Consider the following 23,459-nt stretch of genomic DNA (forward strand, 5'->3'; position numbering starts at 1 on the left):
TATATTTGGATAAAATAATCATTTTTACAGATGGTTCAAAAGACCCAGAAACAGGACGTACAGGATCAGCAGTGTTCAGCCCAAAATATGAAATAGCCATAAAAAGAGGACATCAGATCATCTATCAGTGTATACAGCAGACACGATGAGGATAGTATTGGCTTTACAGTGGGTGGAGGACAATAGTCAACACAATGTAACAATAGCAACAGATAGTATCTCAGCACTTGCAAGTATTCAGTCAGGAAAGTCATGTAGACAAGATCTTCTCTTGGAAATATCTCATCAAGTATACAGACTACATAACAAAGGAGTGGATATTTCTTTCCTCTGGGTTCCTGCTCATGAAGGAATTGAAGGAAATGAAGGAGCAGACATATTGGCCAAACAATCATTAAAATCAAACACAATACATATTGAAATACCACTTAGCAAGGATGAAGTTAAATCTATTATTAAGAAACACATGTTCAGAATCTGGCAGGAAAATTGGGACAACAAGAACACAGGAAGACATTTATACAGCATACAACCTCAAATCAAAAATAGTGCAATACGGGGCAGGAACAGGAGGAAAGAAATTATCATAACACGACTCAGGATAGGACATACAGGACTCAATCAGATATTAAATAAAATAGGGAAACATCCGGCAGGTATTTGTTCACAATGTACACAACCAGAAACAGTTCATCATGTATTGCTGGAGTGTAGTAAGCATAGGGAGGAGCGGTTGGAGTTGATCCAAATGCTGGAGAAAGAAAAACAGGAATTATCAGTGGGGAATCTGTAAGGGAGTACATCACAAAAAGGATTAGGTGTTTTCATGAAATATTTGAAGGACACGGGTTTAGGAAATAGGATATAGTTTTTTTGTTTGTTTGTTTGTTATGTTTTTCCAATTTACTTTTTTTCTGTGCAATCTGACCATCTCATGTTCCATACTCCAGTCCAGTAGGTGGCGGTAAATGCACCTAAAAGTTGATTGCCAGTCTCCATTAAAAAGAAAGAAAGAAAGAAAGAAAGAAAGAAAGAAAGAAGCCCTGAGAATCTGTAGTGGAGCATTTAAAACATCTCCAGTGTCAGCGATGCAGGTGGAAATGGGAGAGTTGCCTCTGCGAATTAGGAGAGTAAAGCTAATGTTGGCATATTGGGTCAATCTCCAGGGTCATTGTGATAATCATCCTGCCAAGAGTGTCTTAACAGACTGCTGGGAACACAATGAAACAAATTTCAAGAGTTTTGGTTGGATTGGTGACGTGAAAGCAAGAAACATAGGATTAAGTAAATTACAGTACAGCCCTACAGTCCCAATTTCTTCCATTCCTCCCTGGTTATTCCCTTTGCCAAATGTAGACCTCAATATTCATCAAGAACTGAAGGAAAAGTCAGAAAAACCACCTGTACGGTGCATAGTCCAGAATTATTTTGATCAACATTTCTCAGATTCAGTGTTTAATTTTACAGATGGATCCAAAGATCCAGATACAGGGTGTGCAGGTGCAGCAGTATATATCCCAGTGAGATACATGTATTAAGAAAAGAGTATCAGACCATCTATCAGCATACACCACAGAGCTGCTGGCAATATTACTGGCATTACAATGGATAGAGGAGAAGGAAGTACAACACAGTTATTGCATCTGACAGTTTCTCAGCAATATCAAGCATAAGATCAGGCAAATCAGCATTCAGAATGGATATAATCAATGAAATATTCCTATTGATGTACAGAATGCAAGTCAAGGGCGGGCATCTTTACACAGTTCGTCTGGGTCCCTGCTCATGTGGGTGTGGAAGGAAATGAGCACGTGGATATTCTGGCCAAGCAAACACTCCAAATTACACAGGTAGACATACAAGTTCCACTAAGCAAAACTGAAGTTAAATCATCCATTAGGAAGTATACACAATCTACATGGCAGGAATACTGGGACATCAGCGAAACTGGAAGGCATCTGTATCAAATACAAAAGCACGTGGATGATGGGAGGAAGGTGGGCTTGAAATGTAGAGAGGAAAACATTATAACACGTCTGAGAATAGGTCATACAGGTCTCAATCACACATTACACAAAATAGGCAAGCACCCAACTGGAAACTGCACACACTGTAACCAGCCAGAAACAGTTGAGCATGTAGTACTTCACTGCAAGAAATACGACAACCAGAGGAAGAATCTTGTACAGTCACTAACGAAGGCAAAACACCACAACTTTACATTAACAGGGCTTTTGGGGAAATTAGCAGAAAAAGCAAAGTATGACATTATTAAGTTCTTGAGAGAAACTGAGCCAGATAAAAGAATCTAGTTGTTTTTTCTCTCTCTCTCTCTTTTTCTTTTCTTTACTGCCTAGCCTCTTGTTCCACACTCCAGTCCAGTTGGTGGCGGTAATGCACCGATAAGTTGGTTTGCCAACCGCCAATAAACTCCAAAGAAGAAGAAAAAGCAGAAGAAAGGAAGAAAGAAAGAAAGGGAACGCGCCAAACAGTCGTCGGAAAACACCGAGGACCTTCACAGCTGAGTAAAGGACAAAAATGTTTTCAGTCGAGAAGTTTAGAGATGTCGACGAGCGGCCAACTGCTGCAGCCGAGGAAATCTGTGACGATGCTACAAGAGCTGCCGACGAGGACGAGGCAGAGATCAACCGTCAGCGCAGAATGCTGGTTATCTTTCTGAAACCTCACATCCGCTTACACAGAATAGGTGAGAACATACGGTTTAAGATTTGTTTTGTTTTTTTTTTATCAGAGATGCTGTTATCAACCCTCTATTGAATGACTTATTTTTTTTTCGAGAAAAATATTTTACCCTTCTTTTTGGTAGCTTGGGGGTCCTTATTTGAGAGATCAACCAAAAAAAATTGCCCCCCACAACCCACACTCCAGATTTTGTTTTGCTGCCTCAGGGCAACGATGTGCAATAAGGGTACCAAAACGCCATGGTTTACAATATATACTAAACAAATAAGCAATTTATTTTAAGAAAAGAAATTATATTTTAACAAGCAGCACATAAAAAACAACTTTATAATCATATATTCTATAATCGAGGATTTATTCCATTCCATTTACTATTTTTAGTGATAAACTACCGTATACTACTCATATGATAGTAGTAGTACTGTGGTCAGCTATTTCAGTATACTACTACTGTAGGGAATAAATATTTATCATCTAACTGACCCTCTACATATGTGATGGCAATAGAAAAGACAGTCTGAACCTAACTGTAAACCTTCTTGCTTTGTGGAGCTTAAACTGCATTATCCTCATGTTCTGCACTTTCCCCTATAAAGATGGAGTCAGATCTATCACTGAAGGACAGAATGGTTCCCCCCATGAAGACTTCCTGTTCTTAACCCTGCTGTACTCCTGTATGAGACTACATCTTTTATAAGTATAGGCAAAGCCTAGTGTGAGGACACAAATGTACTTTTCTATGTCTTTGTAGGTCTGAATGCATGTTTGCATGCAGGAGTTAGTCTGCTCATGTCAGTAGAAGTGATTCTGTGAGTCTGAATAACGTGTTAGTTGAACATATTTAAGTCCCAGTGTTTCTCTGCAATATTATTTGGTGTTGAACCAAGTAAAGATGTTGCTGTGGATGCAGTGCAGTTGCAGTGGTGGATGTAAACTGACCATCTCCAATAAAAGACAGGCAGACATACAAATTTATAATATGACTTCTCCAGCCTCCCATAAAAGGACTCACAAAACACTGACACACCATAGCAAACTCATTTACATCAAAGATGATATCTAACTGGCTAATCACCAATTCAAAATACTCATTATATTACTAATCACTAATGATAGTGTTCTGAAAACTGTAACATAGTGCCTCTCAGTCCTGGTCTGGGGGGACCCTTTTTCGCTTCTTTTTGATTGATTTATTTGATCAACTGGATTTACAACAAGATGATCATTTGGTGCAGATGTAATGAAGCCGACAAGCATGCTCCACCCCCCTATAAAACATGACAACAACTGCTAACCATTTTATTATTGCTAACAATTAGTTCTTGTGATGTATCAAAAAAAGAACACCAAGAAACTATAAGGGGAAGTGTAATTATAACAATACTGATTCGTTGTTATGCAATAGTGGGCTAAGACGAAACATAGGCTAGGTCTTATATGTTAACTGATTTTTCTAGATTGAGTTGTAATGGGCTATGGTTAGCTTACATTTTCTGGTGAAAGGGAATGGAACCAACCACCAGATGCTCTAAACTGTGGTCAAGCCAGCCTCTGAAACTTTTTCTGGTGCATATGTAGAAAGACATTACGGCAAAGGACGCGAAAGAACTGAAATCAAAAAAGCCAATGGCTGGGCCCTTTCGAAAAGTCCAGAAAAATAATGTGTCACGTCCTTTCCTGTCCACTTTTCCTTAACCCTGGTGAAAAACACCACAGGGTCAAGGAAAGGTGGGAGTAAGAGGTTAGGAAAAGAGAACAGCGGTGATTATGAAATCTGACTGCACTTTCCCTAGGCGGATGTTACGGACGTGACGTGTGTTATTTGTGTAAAAACTACAATTTAATATTGATGGACTACAAAATTTGCATCTATCACTCGGTGGGTTCCCTGTGTTGTTATGAGCAGCGAATGAAACGTGATAAACCTCTGTGATAAATATGAGCTCATTAAGATTTTTATTTCCTAAAGCACTGATCATCAACTGGTGGCCCGGGGGCCAAATCAGGCCTCCCAAAGCTTCCTGTCTGGCCCCCAGAGGATCATTTAATTCAGAAAACCAGGGAAAGAAGATGTTGTGGTTTTAAGAGTATCTTTTGGCTTTAAATGCCTGCAGCTGTTAAATCCACCCCAAAAGCAATTAATATCCAAATAGTTTTAGAATGACTTCACATTTGATCTGTTTTTACAGAAATTCACTTGTCAGCCATTATTAGTAAATATTTAAAAAATGTGTTAAAACTGGCAAAAATGGCCAGATAAAGTGGTGAAAAGGGGTTAGAGAGTGGCAAAAATGGGCGATGAGATCCAAATGGGTTGTTGAGTGGAACAAAGGGACAAAAACTTGCAGGAAAAGTGGTGAGAAGAGGTTAAATGTGCCAAACCATTAGTATTAAAGGATAAAAGGAGTATATCAAAATTGGGTGAAAAGTGTCAAAAATGGTGACAAAAGCCTTCAGTGCTGCAGCTCCCACCCTCTGGAACACTCTTCCTGCAGACATCTGTAGCGCTCCATCTCTGGACATTTTCAAAAAACATCTCAAGCACCACCTGTTCACCACAGCCTACAGTCTTCACTAAACCACCCCTTACACTCATCCTACCCCTCACATAGTTTGTCCATGTCTATGTGTTCCTGTAAAGCGTCCTTGGGTTTCTTGAAAGACGCTATATAAATTCAAGATACTATTATTATTATTAAAAGTCATGAAAAGTGGCAAAAATGGAAAAAGGAGGGATAAGACAGGCAAGAAAAGTGGTTTAACCTTTTACCTACTGAGTCTAAAAATGGCAGTTTGGACATATTTTGTTTTTATGGCTGTAAAATAGTCAGGAAATGCCCTAAGTCTGAGAGCTTTGGACCCTTTTCCCAGGAGTACTTGAACTTAACTTTTCAACATCTGGTTAATGATTATTGCACATTATATAGAATTGTCAGCAGTTTAAAAGAAGAAAAACACAAAAACAGATTTGTTTTTCATGGCTTTTATGTGAAGAAATTTTGTTATTGCTCATGACGTTTTGACATTTGAAATTTGAACCTAAACATGTTAAGAACAATCACCAGTCATTTTTTGAGTCAAGGACTCTGGGTGTGCAAAACACAGTGCAAAAGATAACTAGAATGGCCGTCTGAGGTGGCAGACCCACGCCTAAGCAGCGCCACCGCTATATTGCAAAACGCTCCCATTGATTACTATGGTGTTCAAAATGTCGAAGTCCGAGAAAAACCGAACGGGTGCGTGGATCATCACCAAAATCTAATCGATTCTTCCCTGTCACTATCCCAATATTCCCTGAAAGTTTGGTGGAGATCTCACTTTCTGTTCTCGAGTTATCTTGTACAGAAACAAACAGATACGGAACCCTCTACATAACCCCCTGCCGATTTCATCGGCGTGGGTAACTATATACATAGGTGACAATTAGTGCAAATAAAGGTGGAAAATGCATTCTTAAGTAACATATTGTTATTGCACATGACAGCAACACACAAATGCCACTATCTAACGCTATTTTTTGAAAAAAAAAAAAAACACCACTCTTGCTCGCCCTCCTTTTTTACTCTCTTTCTTAACTCTCCTTTTCTCACTTGTCTTCTGCTAAAGCTGCTGTTTTCGCGGTGCTGTTCGACATTACTGTAATATATATATATACCACACATCATATATTGCCGGAAAGCACAGATTCTCAGCTCTCTGTCAGCATTGGAACTTTTTAGATTGAGCAAACTTTTGAGGTGTTACAGTGTTGAGAATCTGTGTAGCGGTTTCCTGATACTTGTGGTGTTTTGCTATGGTGTTTTGCTATGAATGCCCACATCATATGGTTGTGAGTACCGTAATGAACCATATATGTGCACACGCCCAAAATTCTCAGCTTTCCAACGCCGTTGGAATTTTTTCTGATTGGACAAACTTTGACAGAGTTATGGTAATAATACTCCGGGCACATAAAACACAGCGCTGGCTCAGTAGGTTAAGGGTTAAAGGAGTTAAAGAATGGCAAAAATTTGTGTTAAGAGCAAAAATGGTCAAAAAGTATCAAAAATGGGTCAGGTGGCAAAATGGTGCAAAAAAAGTGGCAAAATGGTGCAAAAATAGCCAATGACAAAGTAGTGAAAAGGCAGGAAAGTGGGTTAAAGAGTGATAAAATAGTGATAAAAGTGCCAAAAATTGGTTAAAAGTGTCAAAAAGGTGAAAAAATGCCAATGGCAAAGTAGTGAAACTGCAGGAAAGTGGGTTAAAGAGTTATAAAATAGCAAAAATGGGTTCAACATGGCACAAAATGTTGCAGAAATGGCAGAATGAAGCAGTGAAGTAGTGAAAAGTGTTAAACGTGATAAATCAAAATTGTTTAGAGCCAATTCTCTGGGATTTTCAGGAGCCCAGCCAATTCTGTGGGCATGCCTGTCTCCTTGTGGTCTACAGCATTAGTCTATATATTGGGATATATCTCACTGGTAATGCCTTAAAACGTCCTGCGATTTGAAAGAAAATACAAATAATAATTAAAGCTGCAAGCAGCGATGACGGGCCCTCGCAACCCGTTGCACGTCGGGATGTACAGCGACTGTGGGTGTGTGGCAACCGTCGAGCGCCAGCAACAAGGCGCGCTGCTCCCGTGGGGTTTGTGGGTTGTGCAATGCTCACAGTTTCACAGAAACAGAGGGTGATACCCCTTATTAATTTCCAGAGCTTGCCATTACTTTGGCAGTAAAACCAAAGTAGAGCATGAGGCATGAGCTCTGAAAATCTTGAATACAACTCCAAAAAAATGAACAAATCACTGGATTGTCAGCTTCAGAGCTCCACTGTCTGCTCTGCTTAGCTCAGTTGCTCACTCTCTCTTCCTGTTTTGCATGCTTGCAGCCTCACTCCCTCTTCCTCTTGTTCACGCTCGCTCCACAGGAGAAAAATGACTGAGTGGCTGAAAGCGTTAACTGTTCTCAGATTGTTGCAATCATCAGTGTGGAAGATAGAGGAGAAAATACAGAAACAGATGTGTAAAAGTTTGTTTCATCATTATCTTCAATGCTTTGACATCTCCTCTCTGTTTTTTTTCTTACCATGTATTTATGGATAAACAGACAGATACAAACAGTACTTGACTGCAAACCAAGCGCCCTCAGTGTTTTATATTTTGTGTCTGCGACACAAGCCAAGACTCCTCAGATTCCAACAGTATCCTTTTTGTCATTCTGGAATCAAAACTCAAGGAGTATACAACAGCAGACAAACAGACCAAGCAAAAATCCCATTCCCCAATCAGGACAGTAAATTTCATCCTAAGTGTAAAGGTGTTTTTTGTTGTTAAAGGTTGTCCCAGTCAAATAAAACCACTTGTAAGTGATACTACAATGTCTTCCCATCATATTGACACAGCACCAGGCACAGCTACAAAAAGTGGTCTTTGCTGCCATCTAGTGGGTTGTCTTAAGCAAGTTGCTCTAAATCATTCATTTTTTAAGATAATTTTTCTATTCTTTTAGTTACCCCCACCTTTTTTTGCATGAATTTTAATGTTTGGCCATGGCAACAGATATGTAAAATAAACAGATATAGATGCATAAAATACAGAGGTACAGATGTGTACAAGTTTGTTATTATTTTATCATTCTGTGCTTTTACATCTCATCTCAATTTGACAATTTACCTTATATTCATGGATAAATAGACAGAAGTATACTTGGTAATGTGTTGTTTGCGGTTTGGACCCTGTCCTTAATTGTGTTGCAATACTGTGCATCATGAAAAGATGGCAGAATAGCCTTAATTTCATTTCCATCAAGAGAGGACCAAGATCGGAACATTTCAACATTAGAAATGAAAAAAATAGACTTGCTTTTGATTTACAATTTGGGTCCAAGAGGCTTCTTAAAGGTCCTGAGATGACAGATATGCTGAAGCATTTTCAAATGCCCAGGTAATATGCACTGCTGGGGCTGATTTTTTTTTAAAATTGTAGGGGACACCAATGAGCGAATACTCCATGCCCACCTAAAACACAAAAGGCAGTCATCAGACCTTCCCACTGTGAATTATTGTGCCAGGTTTCAGTCCACAAGTTTTCTAAGCCCAGGATAATTCTACTTCCTTTTCATGGCAAAGAAAAATTCACCATGGCCATGCCATGCCATGCCAACTACCTGTTTGTTTTGCGGCATGGGTATAAGAGGCTTTTTTGTAGAACTTAAAATGATGTATAAGCTCAAGAATTGTAAAAATCCTAGGTTAAACAAGCTGCAGGGGCTGAATTTTCAAAAAATTGTAGGGGGCACCACTGAGCATAAAAGCCACGCCCAGCAACAATTATATTATCAATCATCTTGTGTTGCTACTGAGTGTTTTCCTGCCAAATTTCATGGCTTTACAAGTTTTGTAAGCACTAGATAGTTCTACTTCCTATTACATGGTGAAAGAAAAATTGTCACCGTCACACCATTTTAGGTAAGGACTCTTGACCTTCAAATTTGAGTAAAAACAACCTTGAGGGATGTCCCTGGGCTAATTTCAGCAGGATTTGGCCAATCTTGTAATAAATGGAAATTTTTTAGTGAGCACCAGCCACTTTTATCACATGATGAAGCACTTCAATTTGAGGGGCCGCCATGGCCACGCCTTTGGACTTATGAGAAAACCCCTAATAACTTTTGACCTAAGACATCTCTTCTTGCTCTCCACCAAAGATGAAGTAGTTTGGATGAACGCCCTTGGACAAGTTCAGTCAAATACGACTCCTAAAATATGGCTCGTTTGACCAAAAAATTCAAAATGGCTGACTTCCTGTTTGACTTACGATATGGCTCCAAGAGGTTTTTTTTTTTTGTGCGTCCTGACATGACGCATCTGCCCACACATGTTTCGAAATCCTAGGTCAAACCAGCTGGGGGGCTGCATTTTTGAAAGGTTCTAGGGAGCGCCATTGAGCCAATAGGCCACGCCCACCTAAAAACATCACTTCAATTATCTCAGCATGCTAATGAGAATGTTATTGCCAAGTTTTATTGCTCTACACATATCACAAGCCTCTGAGAATTCTACTTCCTGTTTCGTCCAATGAAGCTAGTGGACTTCCTGTTGAGATTTTGGCATGGGTCCAAATAGCTTTTTTGTAGGACTGATGATGACATATGCACACTAAAATTCCAAGGCCTGGGTTAAACCAGCTGGGGTGGCTGAATTTTTGAAAATTTGTAGGGGGTGCCATTGAGCCAATAGGCCACGCCCACCTACAAAATGAATATCAATCTTCTTAGCAATCCAGTGAGATTTTTTTTGGCCAGTTTCATTGCTCTAGGTGTCTTATAACCATTTGAAAAATCTACTTCCTCTTTCATGGCGAACAAAAAATCGCCATGGCCCCGCCCTTTAACGTAGATCTTTGACCATTGTATATGTGTATGGCCAACTCCTTGGGAACAGCCTAAGTGAATTTTCAGAATGATCTGCCCAACCATGTAGGTTCTGCAATGTTAAATTCAGGAGTAGTGACTTTCTGTTGCCAGAGGGTGGCGCTGTACAATTTTTCAAAATTTCATGGATGGATGTGTTCTGGCCTGGACTGTTGCCAAGCACATGAAATCTGTCTAAATATGATTATGTATACTAGAGTTATAACTGTTTAGATATTTTTGATGAGACAAAATGGCGACTCTTGACTTTGTTGGCCCATAGAGGCCACGCCCTCTGACGAAAAGTCAATTTTATTTTTCACAAAGCTAAATGCACTTCTTCAGTCCTTCCTGACACAAATTTGAAGTGGATATCTTAGATAGTTTTTTTTTAACTGTAGCTTGCACCATAAACCTTGACATTTCCTGTCACCATTAGGTGGCGCTTTGATCTGTATAAAGTCTGACCATATGAATGGGTGCAGGCCATGACTGTCAATATACCTGAGCAATATGAGTCCAATCGGGCAATGCACGGCTGAGTAATAAACTACTTCCTGTTTACCAGAATCTTATGCAAATTTGAGGGCTCGCCATGGCCACACCTTTCGACTAATGAGAAAAACCCGAATAACTTTTCATCAGCCATGTCTCATGTAGCTCTGTGCCGAAGTACAAGTGGATCTGATGAAATCCCTCGAACGAGTTCGTTCAGTTATGACCCCTGGAAAAGACCAAAAATAGCCCCTTTTTTGCTTATTTATTCAAAATGGCGGAATTCCTGTTGGAGATAGAGTGTCGGCCCAAGAGGCTTTTTTGTAGATCTCCTCAAGCCGCACCTGCACACAAAATTTGATGAATCTACGACAAAGTCAGAGGAGGGGGCTTTAACTTTGAAAACTGTTAGGGGGCGCTATTTTTGGAATTCTGAATTTTCATGTTTGAGACCCAAAAAATATCGACATTTTCGCAAGACCGGATGTACGTGCAGAGTTTCCTGCGAATTCATAAATGTTAAGGGCCTCAAAATGCCATGCAATGACGCAAATGCAATGTTGAATAATCGTAGCAGATACAATTAGGTCCTTGCACCACTCGGTGCTTGGGCCCTAATAATCTGAGCAATTACAATCAGGTCCTCGCACCACTCGGTGCTCGGGCCCTAATAAAATATGTTAATCAGAACAAAATATGGATTTAATTTTTCTTCATTTGGAAGTCTGCTCCCCAGAGACTTTGTCAAGAATAAATCTGGCCCTTCTGCAAATATACATGATGACCCCTGTCCTAAAGTCTCTTCAGGATGAGGATTGTGAAGATCTAGAACAGCAGAAAATTTTATCTTAATCTTAACTGTCTGCAAAGTAAATACAACTGGATGAATAATAGTCAAGTCCTTTTTTTTTTGGCAATGATATTAAACTGTTTTGCTTTAGTCCCTACCTATCCATTTTCTTTAATTCTGTCATCTCTGTTAATTTTATCAGTCTACTCTGGTTTTGTCTTTATTTCAGCTCGATATGTGAAAAGCTCTATAAACCACATCGTAATTATGATGATAAATATGATAATCACAATATGGCAAAATGTAAACTTTATCGCTTCAATTAGTTGTGATTTATGTATGGGTTAATGCCTGGTGAGGTGTCCTACCTCGAAGGGCATTAACCCGCTTATGCCATGGTCACTTGCCAACGAACAATAATTAATAAAACTACTAATTTATAATTTATAATTTCATAAAATAGAAAGTTTTACTAAAACAACAATTTCTTTCCCCTAGCAACATCTCAGGACTTGACTAATAACTGGGATAGCCATTCCAATCCCGTAACGTTCTTAGGGAATGTAAACATAGTTCAGTACTCCAGTAAACAGGGTGGGCCATAGATATGAAGTCACAATGGAACAAAAAACTAGTCAGCTCAGCACACTTTCGAAACGGATTTATCAATGAAAAGACATGAAGATGAGGGAGACTGAGAGTCATCTGTGATCAGGCTATAAACCTGTACGTTAACATGAACAGTCATCCGATAGACAGCTTAGTTTTATCAGACCATCTTTTTGAATAAACAGAATAATTCCTCTATCTGTATTACGAGGTCACAGACGTGAAATGGAGCTGTCCACGCCCTGCAGGTGCTGATTGTCCATCAGACACGCCAAGATTTATTCGATATTATCATGCCAGGTTATCAGAAGCGTTTCCTTTGGCTCTACAAAAAATAATGGCTTCTTTTCTTTTGTTATTTGAATCTTCTGACAATATTTTATAGCAGTTAGAATGGGAGGGAAGTGAGTTTTTTGTGACACTCACCTCTCAGAGTTAAGGTGAGCCTGGCAACAAAACATACATTGGATATAGAAGATAAGACCTCCTCCTGCAAGTCGTCTGAGGTCATTTTTCAGTTTTTTACACATTATGAAAGTGTAGATTCCAAGCTTTCAAATGGTGTATCATACACCTTAATCTAAGCATATTTTACAAAGATATGCTCCTTTGAATGTTAACTTCTACTTTCTGTTTGTTCTGAGAAAACCAGGCTCAAAGTTTCAGGACTTTTCCTACCTTCAGGCAGGCCAGGAAATGGCTGTGAACAATAGGGCCACATTTACACAAAATCCACCCAAACCAAGCTTCTGAATCGGACTGGTGACACTCATCAAAATATTCCCATAGGAAACCCGCCTTCATCAAACTTTCACTAACGAGTGATCCTGAAGTCGTCCCAAGTCTGTGGATAATTCTTGCTGTTTCTTCATCATCTCTTCTACTTTTCTTCACTGCAGGGTGCATCTTGAGGCTTGTTGATAAAGGTGATAACTAGAAACAGCTGTATTTATGTGCCGGGGAGGGGTGATGTTTGAGCCATGTGGTGTTTGTTATTGTCCATCTCAATGGGCGTAACTGGGAACAATGGCAGGCTGAGTGGCCAATTATCACCAAGCAGTTTTGTTTTCCCCTCCCCTCAATCTCTCGCAGCAACTCCGATAACAGGGTATTTTAAAACACAAAATTGACACTTTTAGATATCACATTTGTGTTACTTTTTTCATCGAATGAGTAGTTTGGACTTGCACAAAATGAGGAAAAAAAAAAAAAAGATCATTTTGCAGAAAACGACTTTGTATCCATTTTTCTCAACCAGCGGAATGCCAACTTGCAGGAACTTTATCTGGCTTCGGTCACATATCGTATCGTGGGGCCACAAGTGATTCCCACCCCTAGTATTCACCAAGGCCATTGTGTTAATACCTTTATCATATTTACTTCAATATTTCAAAATAGAGAAACAAATGCAGTTTAATATACTGACTGATTGGTTTACTATTTTGATAAAAATGGAAATGAAAAAAAATGAAATCGTCATTAATGGTGGAATGATATAGTTTTCATGTCTGTAATATTTCTCTGTTCATCCCTATTTCCTTCCATTTATCACATGAATTCTAAGTTTGACAATAAATTTTACTGTTTAAATCAGGGTTAGTAAAGTTAGTGTCAGTATCAGTATCAGTGTTTGGTGTCAGTGTGGGATCACAAACACCTGCATGAAGAGAAACCTGCAGTATATTAAAAATTAGAAAAGCACTTTGAGAGCGAAGACCTCCCAATAGTAACGAATCCTTTAAAAAATTCCTGGATCCAGATGGTGATCCGAATCACTCCCAAAATCTAATCAGTTCTTCCTTATGCCATTACTGACATCGCCTGAAAATTTAATCAAAATCCATCCATAACTTTTTGAATAATGTTGCTAACAAATTAACAAACTAACTAACTAACAAACCCTGCCGATCACATAACCTCCCTGGAGGAGGTAACAACATGCAGAGTCCTTCTACCAGCAGATGCTTTATTATGAAATAATTTATTAGCTTAATTATTCAGTGCTGCTGCTCATCCTGTTTCACTCTTTGATATTTATTTTATTATATTTATCATCAATATTTCACTTTAAATACTTATTTCAAACACTTTTAAATCCCAGCCCATCAGTTATTGAGTCTTTTAAAACTGCTAGAGTTTATATTCTGTTTAGAGACCATTTGTCGTCCATTATAAACTCTGTTTCTCTTCTATTATTTATCTCTGCTGGTGTTGTGAAGTTGCGTTGACAACTGTGCAGCAGCGTCCAATCAGAGAGTGACATCCAGTAAGAGGGTGTGTCGTTAAAAAGAGTTCCGGGAAGCCTGCTCTCATGTCTCTCTGCTTATTGGTCTTCAAATCTCATTCTTCGGTCTTCAGACCAGCTAAGAGTCTTTGGAACAGTCTTTAAGATGGTGGAACAGAAACTGCTTCCAGTTCGATCGAGGACTGATAAATAACTGACATGGGATACGGCTAAAATAGACAATGTCATAGATATCGATACATAGATGCTGCCTGGACTGTTGGCCTTTATTGGGGAGGTTGCGCCATGCAACCACCTTATGCAAGAAGGGGAGTCACAGCTGATGATGAATGTAAGTCAATGATGGCAGGAGGTCTATTGTACCTCACAGAAGAATTAATCCATTTTCAAGCATTTTATTTGATGATCCAAGATAACTGATCCAATGAAAAACCCAGGTTCTCATACCAAATTCTTGACCTAATATAAGGTTGCAGTGATTCTCTATGGAACAAACAGCAACATGTGTACTCACATTTTAACTTTGTCATATTTTCATGATCAGTCTTTAAAATAACAAAGAATGTGTCATTGATATCATGTGGTATTGAGTAAGTATAAAACATTTTGGCTGAACTAACAGTTGTATACTGGCACTACTGACATGTTTCCTCCCCCTGACTTTGTTTTGTTTTTGTATCTCCAGACGTCACACAGCATCATGTGTGTAAGGAGGAGGAGGCAGAGCAGGAGCTCTGTCACCAGGAGAGGAAGTCCAGTCTGGACCAGGAGGAACCAGAGCCTCCACAGATTAAAGAGGAGCAGGAGGGAGAACAGCTCAAACAGGAGGAAACTGACATGTTGATAATGACTCCTACTAAGGAGGAAAGTGAAAACAGAGAAACAGATGGACAACATGAACACCAGATCCTTTCTCACAACTCTCATGTTTCTAAGAATCAAGATCCCAAAGAGAACGAGCAAAAAGACTCAGAGATAACTGTAAAACCAAAACAAAGACAAAAGAGAGACAGAGAACACACAGGTGAGAAGCCTTACTCCTGCAGCACCTGTGGAAAAAGATTTGGTCAGAAGTCACATTTGAATCTGCACATTCTTGTTCACACAGATACAAAGCCATACACCTGTGGTGACTGTGAGAAATCATTCAAACATAAATTTAGTTTGGACCAGCACTTAAAAATCCATACAGGTGAAAAACCACACACCTGCACAATGTGCAGCAAATCTTTTAGACTAAAACATGAGTTGACAGTCCACATGAGAAGACACACAGATGAAAGGCCTTACTCCTGCACCATCTGTGGAAAAAGATTTGGTCAGAAATCACATTTGAATCTGCACATTCTTATTCACACAGGTACAAAGCCGTACACCTGTGGTGACTGTGAGAAATCATTCAAACATAAATTTAGTTTGGACCGGCACTTAATAATCCATACAGGTGACAAACCACACACCTGCACAATGTGCAACAAATCTTTTAGACTAAAACATGATTTGACAGTCCACATGAGAAGACATACAGATGAAAGGCCTTACTCCTGCAGCACCTGTGGAAAAAGATTCTGTGAGAAATCAAATTTTAATAATCACATTCGCACTCACAGAGTTAAAAAGCCATACACCTGTGGTACCTGTGAGAAATCCTTCTCACAAAAATCTACTTTAGACCAGCATTTAAAAATCCACTCAGGTGAAAAACCACACACCTGTACAAAATGTAACACATCTTTTAGACAAAAATGTGAGTTGACAGACCACATGAGAACACACATAGGTGAGAAGACTCACTCCTGCAGCACCTGTGGAAAAAGATTCTTTACGAAATCACATTTGAATCAGCACATTCATACTCACACAGGTACAAAGTCGTACACCTGTAGTACCTGTGGAAGATCATTCACAACTAAATTTACTTTAGCCCAGCATTTAAAAATCCATACAGGTGAAAAACCACACACCTGTACAATGTGCAACAAATCTTTTAGACTAAAAAATGATTTGACAGTCCACATGAGAACACACACAGGTGAGAAGCCTTACTCCTGCAGCACCTGTGGAAGAAGATTCAGTAAGAAATCACATTTGAATAAGCACATTCTTACACACACAAATACAAATCTCTACACCTGTGGTGACTGTGGAAGATCATTCACAAAAAAAAATAACTTTAAAAGCCACATTAAAATCCATACAGATGAAAAACCACAATGTGCAGCAAATCTTTCAGAAATAAAAGTCATTTGACATTCCACATGAGAACACACAGGTGAGAAGCCTTACTCCTGCAGCACCTGTGGAAAAAGATTTGGTGAGAAATCAAATTTCGATAAGCACATTTGTTCTCACACTGGTATAAAGCCGTACACCTGTGGTACCTGTGGAAGATCATTCACACAGAAATGTTTTCTAGTGATCCACGTAAAGATCCATTCAGACAATAATGGTTAAACTTCATTAACATGTGACAGATCTCTCAGAATTGGTGCTGGCTGATGGTTGATGAGAGAAGAACTGACACTGCTGAGAAGCTGTAGCTTTGATATCTGAGATCTGTTAAAAAAGCGACTTTGACTCCTCTACTTTTTCATGACTAATGCTAGGTCACGTTACTGTTTAAGTTACCTGTTACTTGTATTGACGTCCCCCATCACAAACAGCTCTCTACTATCATTACCAACATCTTTGCACATAGCACCCCTGTCGGCCACCTTCTACTCTTACAATCTCAAGCATCTTCAGCTGAATTCCTCACTGCCCCGCTGTGCCATCAAGAGACAACAAGGAAAGCATAATCCCACTGTGTCCTCTCCCAGACACGAGGGCTGAAAGATATATTGTTATCATATCTATATCAGGATATAAACATTCAAGATTTTAATATCGCAAAAAAAATTAATGATATCGGGATATATTTTCCCTGCTCGCCCATATCGTTCAACCCTACCGGACACCCACCCGTCCTGCCATGATTCCAGTCAGAATCAGTGACAGGAGGATTGTGAAATCTAGATGGGCTGTGAGCAATCTTGGTAATCATGTTAAATATCAAATTCAAATGAAAACTGCAGCAAATCAGACTCCACCACCCCCACCTGCTGCTTGGAATTGGCCGTCCTTGATGTTAGATCCTTGGTTATCAGCATTTCTGCTTAATGACATCATTCATGAAAATAATGCGGACTGCATCATTCTTACAGAAACATGGCTTCATGCAACAGATAACAACGAGCTGATTGAACCACCACCTACTGACTTTAAATAGGGGGGTAACTTTGCTTGAATTGTTGATTGTGTAGTGTAATCAAGGCCTAAATCTGCTGCTGCCCTACAACCCTGTCTTAATGTCAGCAGGGTTTCTAAAAGGGGGAAGGACTTTTCACCCATGTCTACCAACTACTAGGGGTGTGACGAGACACTTATCTCATGAGACCAGACAAGATTTTGCCCCACGAGACGAGACTAAATTTTACACTTTTTTTTTATTTTGGAAAAAAAAAATACATGGGTGGATAATATGTCCTTTATACAACTGAAAGTCATAATTGCAACGCATTCAGGTCTATTAAAAAATGTTTGAATTAAGTACTGAATAGGCTATTAATGCTTCCACAGAGTATGTTTTGTCTAAATTTGACTTAAACTACATTTTAATGCTCTTCAAATCAAACCTTTCATTTTAACAGTCACCAAAAGCTTTAATTTACTACACTATGCTCTCAGCGCTACAATTACAATAACTATTTTTTAATATTATACTTAATTATGTATAATATATGCATTTAGATTATTTTTAAAGTACTTTATGCAATGTTAACAAAAGAAATATAAGGAGCTGCATCAGTAAAATCAAACTATTTTTCATCCTCTTTAAGGACATCCATATTTTAAACACTCAAAATAAATCTTTAAGTCAATAACACGTAATTTAAAGAAATAGAATATTGTGTCATTTTGTGGTATTTGTTCTCATATGAGCTGTAACAGTGTTGAACATGATGCACAGATGAGCGTGTGTGTTAATGTGTGTACGTTGGTGAGTGAGTGTGTGTCTCTGTCTGCTGTCATACAACAAACAGGGCATGTTTACCGCTGCAGTATGCAGACCCGTTGCGCTACATATGTTAAGCTTCTGACTGATCATACGCACAGCCAACAGCTGATGGTGGTGTGACTGACAGACGGTGAGGTGGGTAGGAGAAATGACAAAGCCACGACTCAAAGTTACAAAGTCACAAATAGCGGCATTACAAGCGAGTCTGTGCACATACACAAACTAAATAAATGCTGTATTCTCCTCATGGAGATTGCACAGGCTATCAGTTCACACCGTTAATGATGATGCATAGGCAGATCATGTGCAGCCCAAGTAGCGCACGCGAAGGGGTGGTTGGAGCAGTCATCTTAATGGATACTGGATTTCCTCGTTTGCTCTCTCACCAAGTTTCATAGTGTCCAGGGCATGTTTGTGATCTTTTATAACGTCCAGTTCGGTAGTTTTCTGTAAGGAGAGCTGCTGCTCCAAGTGTAGGCGCAATATTGATCTTGCGAGATTGATTTTTCCACGACGAGAAATCTCGTGGCATTTTGATCTCGCGCCACGAGATCTCGTCACACCCCTACCAACTACCCATCCTTGTTTATGAACCTTTCACACCTAAAAAGCTTCTTAGACAGGAAGACGCTGGACCTGACACTTTGAATAAATGACAGATCCCCAAGAGAGATCAACACCATTGAGTTGGAGATATCTGATTGGATGGCTGAATCAAAGCCATCTCACCTAGGTCTGTGTCTTAGCAGAGCCATAAAACTTTGACCTTCTTGAACTGACGAATCGTAAAACGAAACTTTTGTACTTCTAAACAATAAAACCAGATGATGATTGTAACTTACTCTTGTTTTCTCTGCAAGACTCAAACTGTGTGAGCTGGAAGTCCCATAACTACTGTAAACATATTTTTCAACAAGAAATATTTATATTCATTTGAAGTAATTTAGTTTAGTTAGTTTATTCAACTATGACACAACACCAAACATTTGCACAGTATTGACATTTCAAACAAAATCAATAGTCATGTGTTGAATAATGACTGAAAAGGCATAGGCAGAAGCAAACTGCTTATAAAAGCTTATCCTACATTTTCAACTATTTTAGCTACCAACTTCCAGAAAAGCAAAGAAACAACAACAGATAATCAGTAACACTTATGAAAGCTTCAAAAATAGCTTTACAAACCATTTTCTTGAAAACCAAAAGACAATGACATATTTTTGAATTTATATTGGCATCATTCCAGAATTTAACTCCAACTATGGAAACACATCTCCTTTTCATACCTTTTTTAGCTTTTTGTACAATAAATTTACAAACACCTCTGAGATTATACGGACTCTCCTGAATTGAAAAGAACCTCTGTACTGAGTCAGGGAGCATTTTTGACTTGGCTCTGAACATATTTTGCATTATTTTATAATAAATCATAAAATTTCACAACATGAGAATTTAGAAAAAGTGGATCCCTGTGAGCATAATAGTCGGCCTTATTCATGATACGTATGGCTCGTTTCTGCAGTTTGATTATTAAATTTATGGTAGTTTTAAAGGTGGATCCCACAATTCCACACAATAAGATATATAGAGAACAATTAATGAGCAGTAGATTAAATGCAAGGCCTTAGAATTTAATACATTTTTGGTTTTATACAGGATTGCAAGTGACTTTGAAATTTTCCCTTTAATGTATTCAGTATGTTGTTTCCATGTTAACTTTTGGTCGATGACAACCCCAAGGAATTTGGTCTCAAAAACTCTTTCAATGTCAACATTACAGATTTTTAATTTAATATTACAATCACTTTCCTTTAAATTCACGAAAAACCATAAATTTCGTTTTCTTAATATTTAAAGATAATTTATTGACGTCAGACCAAGTTTTGAGATTCTCCAGCTCCCTTTTTACACCACACAAAAGGTCTTTTAAATTCTTACCAGAGCAAAACGAATATGTATAACCTGCAAATATTACGTATCTAAAAAAATCAGTCACATTGCAAATGTCATTGATATAAAGAATAAACAGTATTTGACCAATCACCGATCCTTGTGGTACACCACAGGCAATCTTTCTAAATGCTGACACAGGGTCATTAATTTGTACACACTGGTGTCTATTATCTAAATAACTTTCCAGCCAAGAATGAACAACCCCCTCGTATCCCATACATCTTTAATTTTTTTAATAACTGTCTGTGATCTATGGTATCAAAAGCCTTCTGCAGATCAATATACAGACCAATAGAACACTCATCATTTTCATATGCATTTGCTATTTCTTCAACCATTTACATTACTGCAAAAGCAGTAGTTCTGCTTTCTCTGAATCCGTACTGATTTTCACTTAATTTATTTTTACAAATAAACAAATTTAGTTGTGTCACAAACAATTTCTCTAGAATTTTAGAAAATTGTGGCAGAAGTGATATTGGTCTGTAATTTCCAAATGGTATTTATCTCCTTTTTTTAAATTGGGATCACCTTTGCTAACTTCATCTTGTTAGGAAAGATTCCTTTTTGGAAAGACAGATTACATACATAGGTCAAAAGTCTGACAATATAATCAATAACATCTTTAATAATTACTGTATCAATAGAATGTATGTTGACTGATCTCTTATTTTTCAATTTTCTTACAATTTCAATAATATCAGTTTCATGTACCCCACTTAGAAACAGAGAACCAACATTAGTGTTTATCAAATTATTAAACATATTTTTGTTGTCATCAGATACAGTAATCTGTCTCGCCAAAGAAGCTCCAACATCTACAAAGTAGTCGATTAGCTCGTCAACAATATTTTTCAAATCGTCCACTCTATTATTAGTTTTATTTGTAAAATAATCTGGAAGTTATGATGTATTACTTTTATTCTGAATAATATGATTGATTACCTTCCAAGTTTTTTGTATGTTATTTTTACTGTCCTCCAGTATTTTACTGTAGTATTCCTTTTTTTTGAGTCCTCATAATGGTAGTTAGTTTGTTCTTATAGTAGCTTACATGGAACACCACAATATGTTGCATATTCCTCTAGCATGTAATATGACAGAGAAATTCATTTGTGATTTTAATTCAGATGTCTTCCATGGACCAACAGTGCCATCTACTGTCCAGAATCGGTCACACATACATCAACACGTGACAAATTCCCTTTGTGTCTTCACACTTAAATGTTGCATAGCTGGCCAGCTATGTTGTTTCATGTTTAACTGTGTGACAGTTTAATTGATGATTCATTGATGCTTAATAGATGAATTTTATAACCATTTATGCTATTCCTACATGATCTTATTGAATTACTAATTTGTTGACGAGTGGGTCACAAGGTGACATTTGATCTCCCAGAGGAGGGAAAACCCAGTTGGAGTTTGCCCCAATTTTTTAGACTTCTCTGATCCAACTCATTTGGGTTGACAGTGTCTCCAATAGTTCCATTAAAACAATTAATTAGTTCAGATCTTTTTTTTTTTTTTTTTTTTTTAAAATTTACATCCCAAATTCTGGGCTGTTAATTATTTTTGCTTTATTTTCAAATCATCCACTCTCCATCAAACTAGAGTAGCATCATTCCTTTATTATCACATTTAGTCATTTTCTGTTTATTCACTCATGTGGCTAATATTCATATTGGCCACATGATATACATGCATTGTGCTCTGTGATTAAATAATAAATCTTCAGAACATCAATTGTTGTCCAAAAATCATTATTAAGTTGGGAAGTGGAGTCACTGTTAAGATGAGTTATTACTTAAAATATGAGATTGATTAATAATTAATAATTAATTAATTAAAATTTGTATTGGTAATTATAATTTTTAATTGGTTTTGAAATAACCAATCCACATAAGTGGTGGTGCCCTGTTATTATTGATAGTATTCTAGGTTTACTGATAATATTTATTATCACTTTGTATCGCTACAATTGCTTTTGTTTGTTTTTTAATCTTCTGTAAAGCACATTGAGTTTCCACAACTCTATGTAATGTGCTTTACAAATAAAGTTGAATTGAAGTTATGTTACCAGAGTACTGCCATTTAGGGATGGGCAATATGGACTAAAAAATGTATCATGATATTTTGCTGTATTTATTGCGATAACGATATAAATCCCAATAAAAAGATAGCACCATTCAACACAACCTTTTTGACTGAATGCAGCTTAATGCAGCCTTGACGTTACAATTATTTTAAGCAGAACAAAGGTACATGAGTGAGACCTCGAACTAGAGCTGGGCGATTATGGCAAAAATCAAAATCATGATTATTTGAACTTTTTACCTCGATTATCATTAATGAATGATTATTTCAACCCCAACCTCTGACTCTGTTTGTTCTGCAAATATTTGTATAATTTTAAAACAAACAACTGAAAGGAACAGGCACAGATGAACAATTTTATGTGTATTTATTGAAACATTTGAAATCAAAACACATCAGCTAAAATGACAGTATTTTTCATACAAAGTCAAAGTTTTCAAAGAAAAAGGGAAACAATTGAAAAATTGACATGGCAGATTTTCATTGGTTAGAGGCTCTAAATGTTGGTTTTGATTACTTTTTTTTATTAATTGCCAAGCTCTACCCCGAACCTCTCTGATCGTAGGCTTTCATACCTCTCAGTCCACGTGTGCACGTAATATGTGTCTGTGCATCTAACTAAACACTTTTGAATGTTCACCATCTATTTGTGAAGTGCACCAGTCCCTCCTGCAGTAAAACATCCCCACAACATGATGCTACCACCCCTGTACATCACAGCTGGGCTGGTGTTGTCGGGCTTGCAAGCCCCCCCAAATGTAAATGATGGTCATTATGGACAGACAGTTTAATTCTAGTTTCATCAGACCATAGCACACTTCTCCAAAAGTTAAGCTCTTGGTCCCTGTGTGCATTTGCAAACTGTTATCTGGCTTTTTTGGTTGCTTTTGGAGTAATGGCTTCTTCCTCACTGAGTGGCCTTTTAGCCCATGTTTGTACAGGACTCCAGTGGTGTTTATACTTGCATATTAATTTGGAACAGGATTGTCTGTGGCATAAAGGATGATCAAGTGAGAGCAAGGCTATTGAGAGAGGTGGATCTTTGCTTGGAAAATCAATTAATTGCAGCCGTGCCAGTGAGATCACATCAAGTCAAGTAAAAGTGCTCAATGAAGAAATTAA

General features: G+C 38.0%; 1 protein-coding gene across 1 annotated transcript; it reads left to right on the forward strand.

Moving 5' to 3' along the window:
* The first annotated feature begins 2,456 nt into the window (after positions 1–2,456).
* Positions 2,457–22,473, forward strand: LOC121513028 (gastrula zinc finger protein XlCGF57.1-like). Its single transcript, XM_041792499.1, has 2 exons — positions 2,457–2,707; positions 14,919–22,473. Exons 1-2 carry the CDS (start codon positions 2,539–2,541, stop codon positions 16,481–16,483), a joined length of 1,734 nt encoding a protein of 577 aa, XP_041648433.1. The 5' UTR covers positions 2,457–2,538; the 3' UTR covers positions 16,484–22,473.
* The last annotated feature ends 986 nt before the right edge of the window (positions 22,474–23,459 follow it).

The sequence above is a fragment of the Cheilinus undulatus genome, linkage group 8, assembly GCF_018320785.1.
Source record: "Cheilinus undulatus linkage group 8, ASM1832078v1, whole genome shotgun sequence".
Taxonomy (NCBI): Eukaryota; Metazoa; Chordata; class Actinopteri; order Labriformes; family Labridae; genus Cheilinus; species Cheilinus undulatus.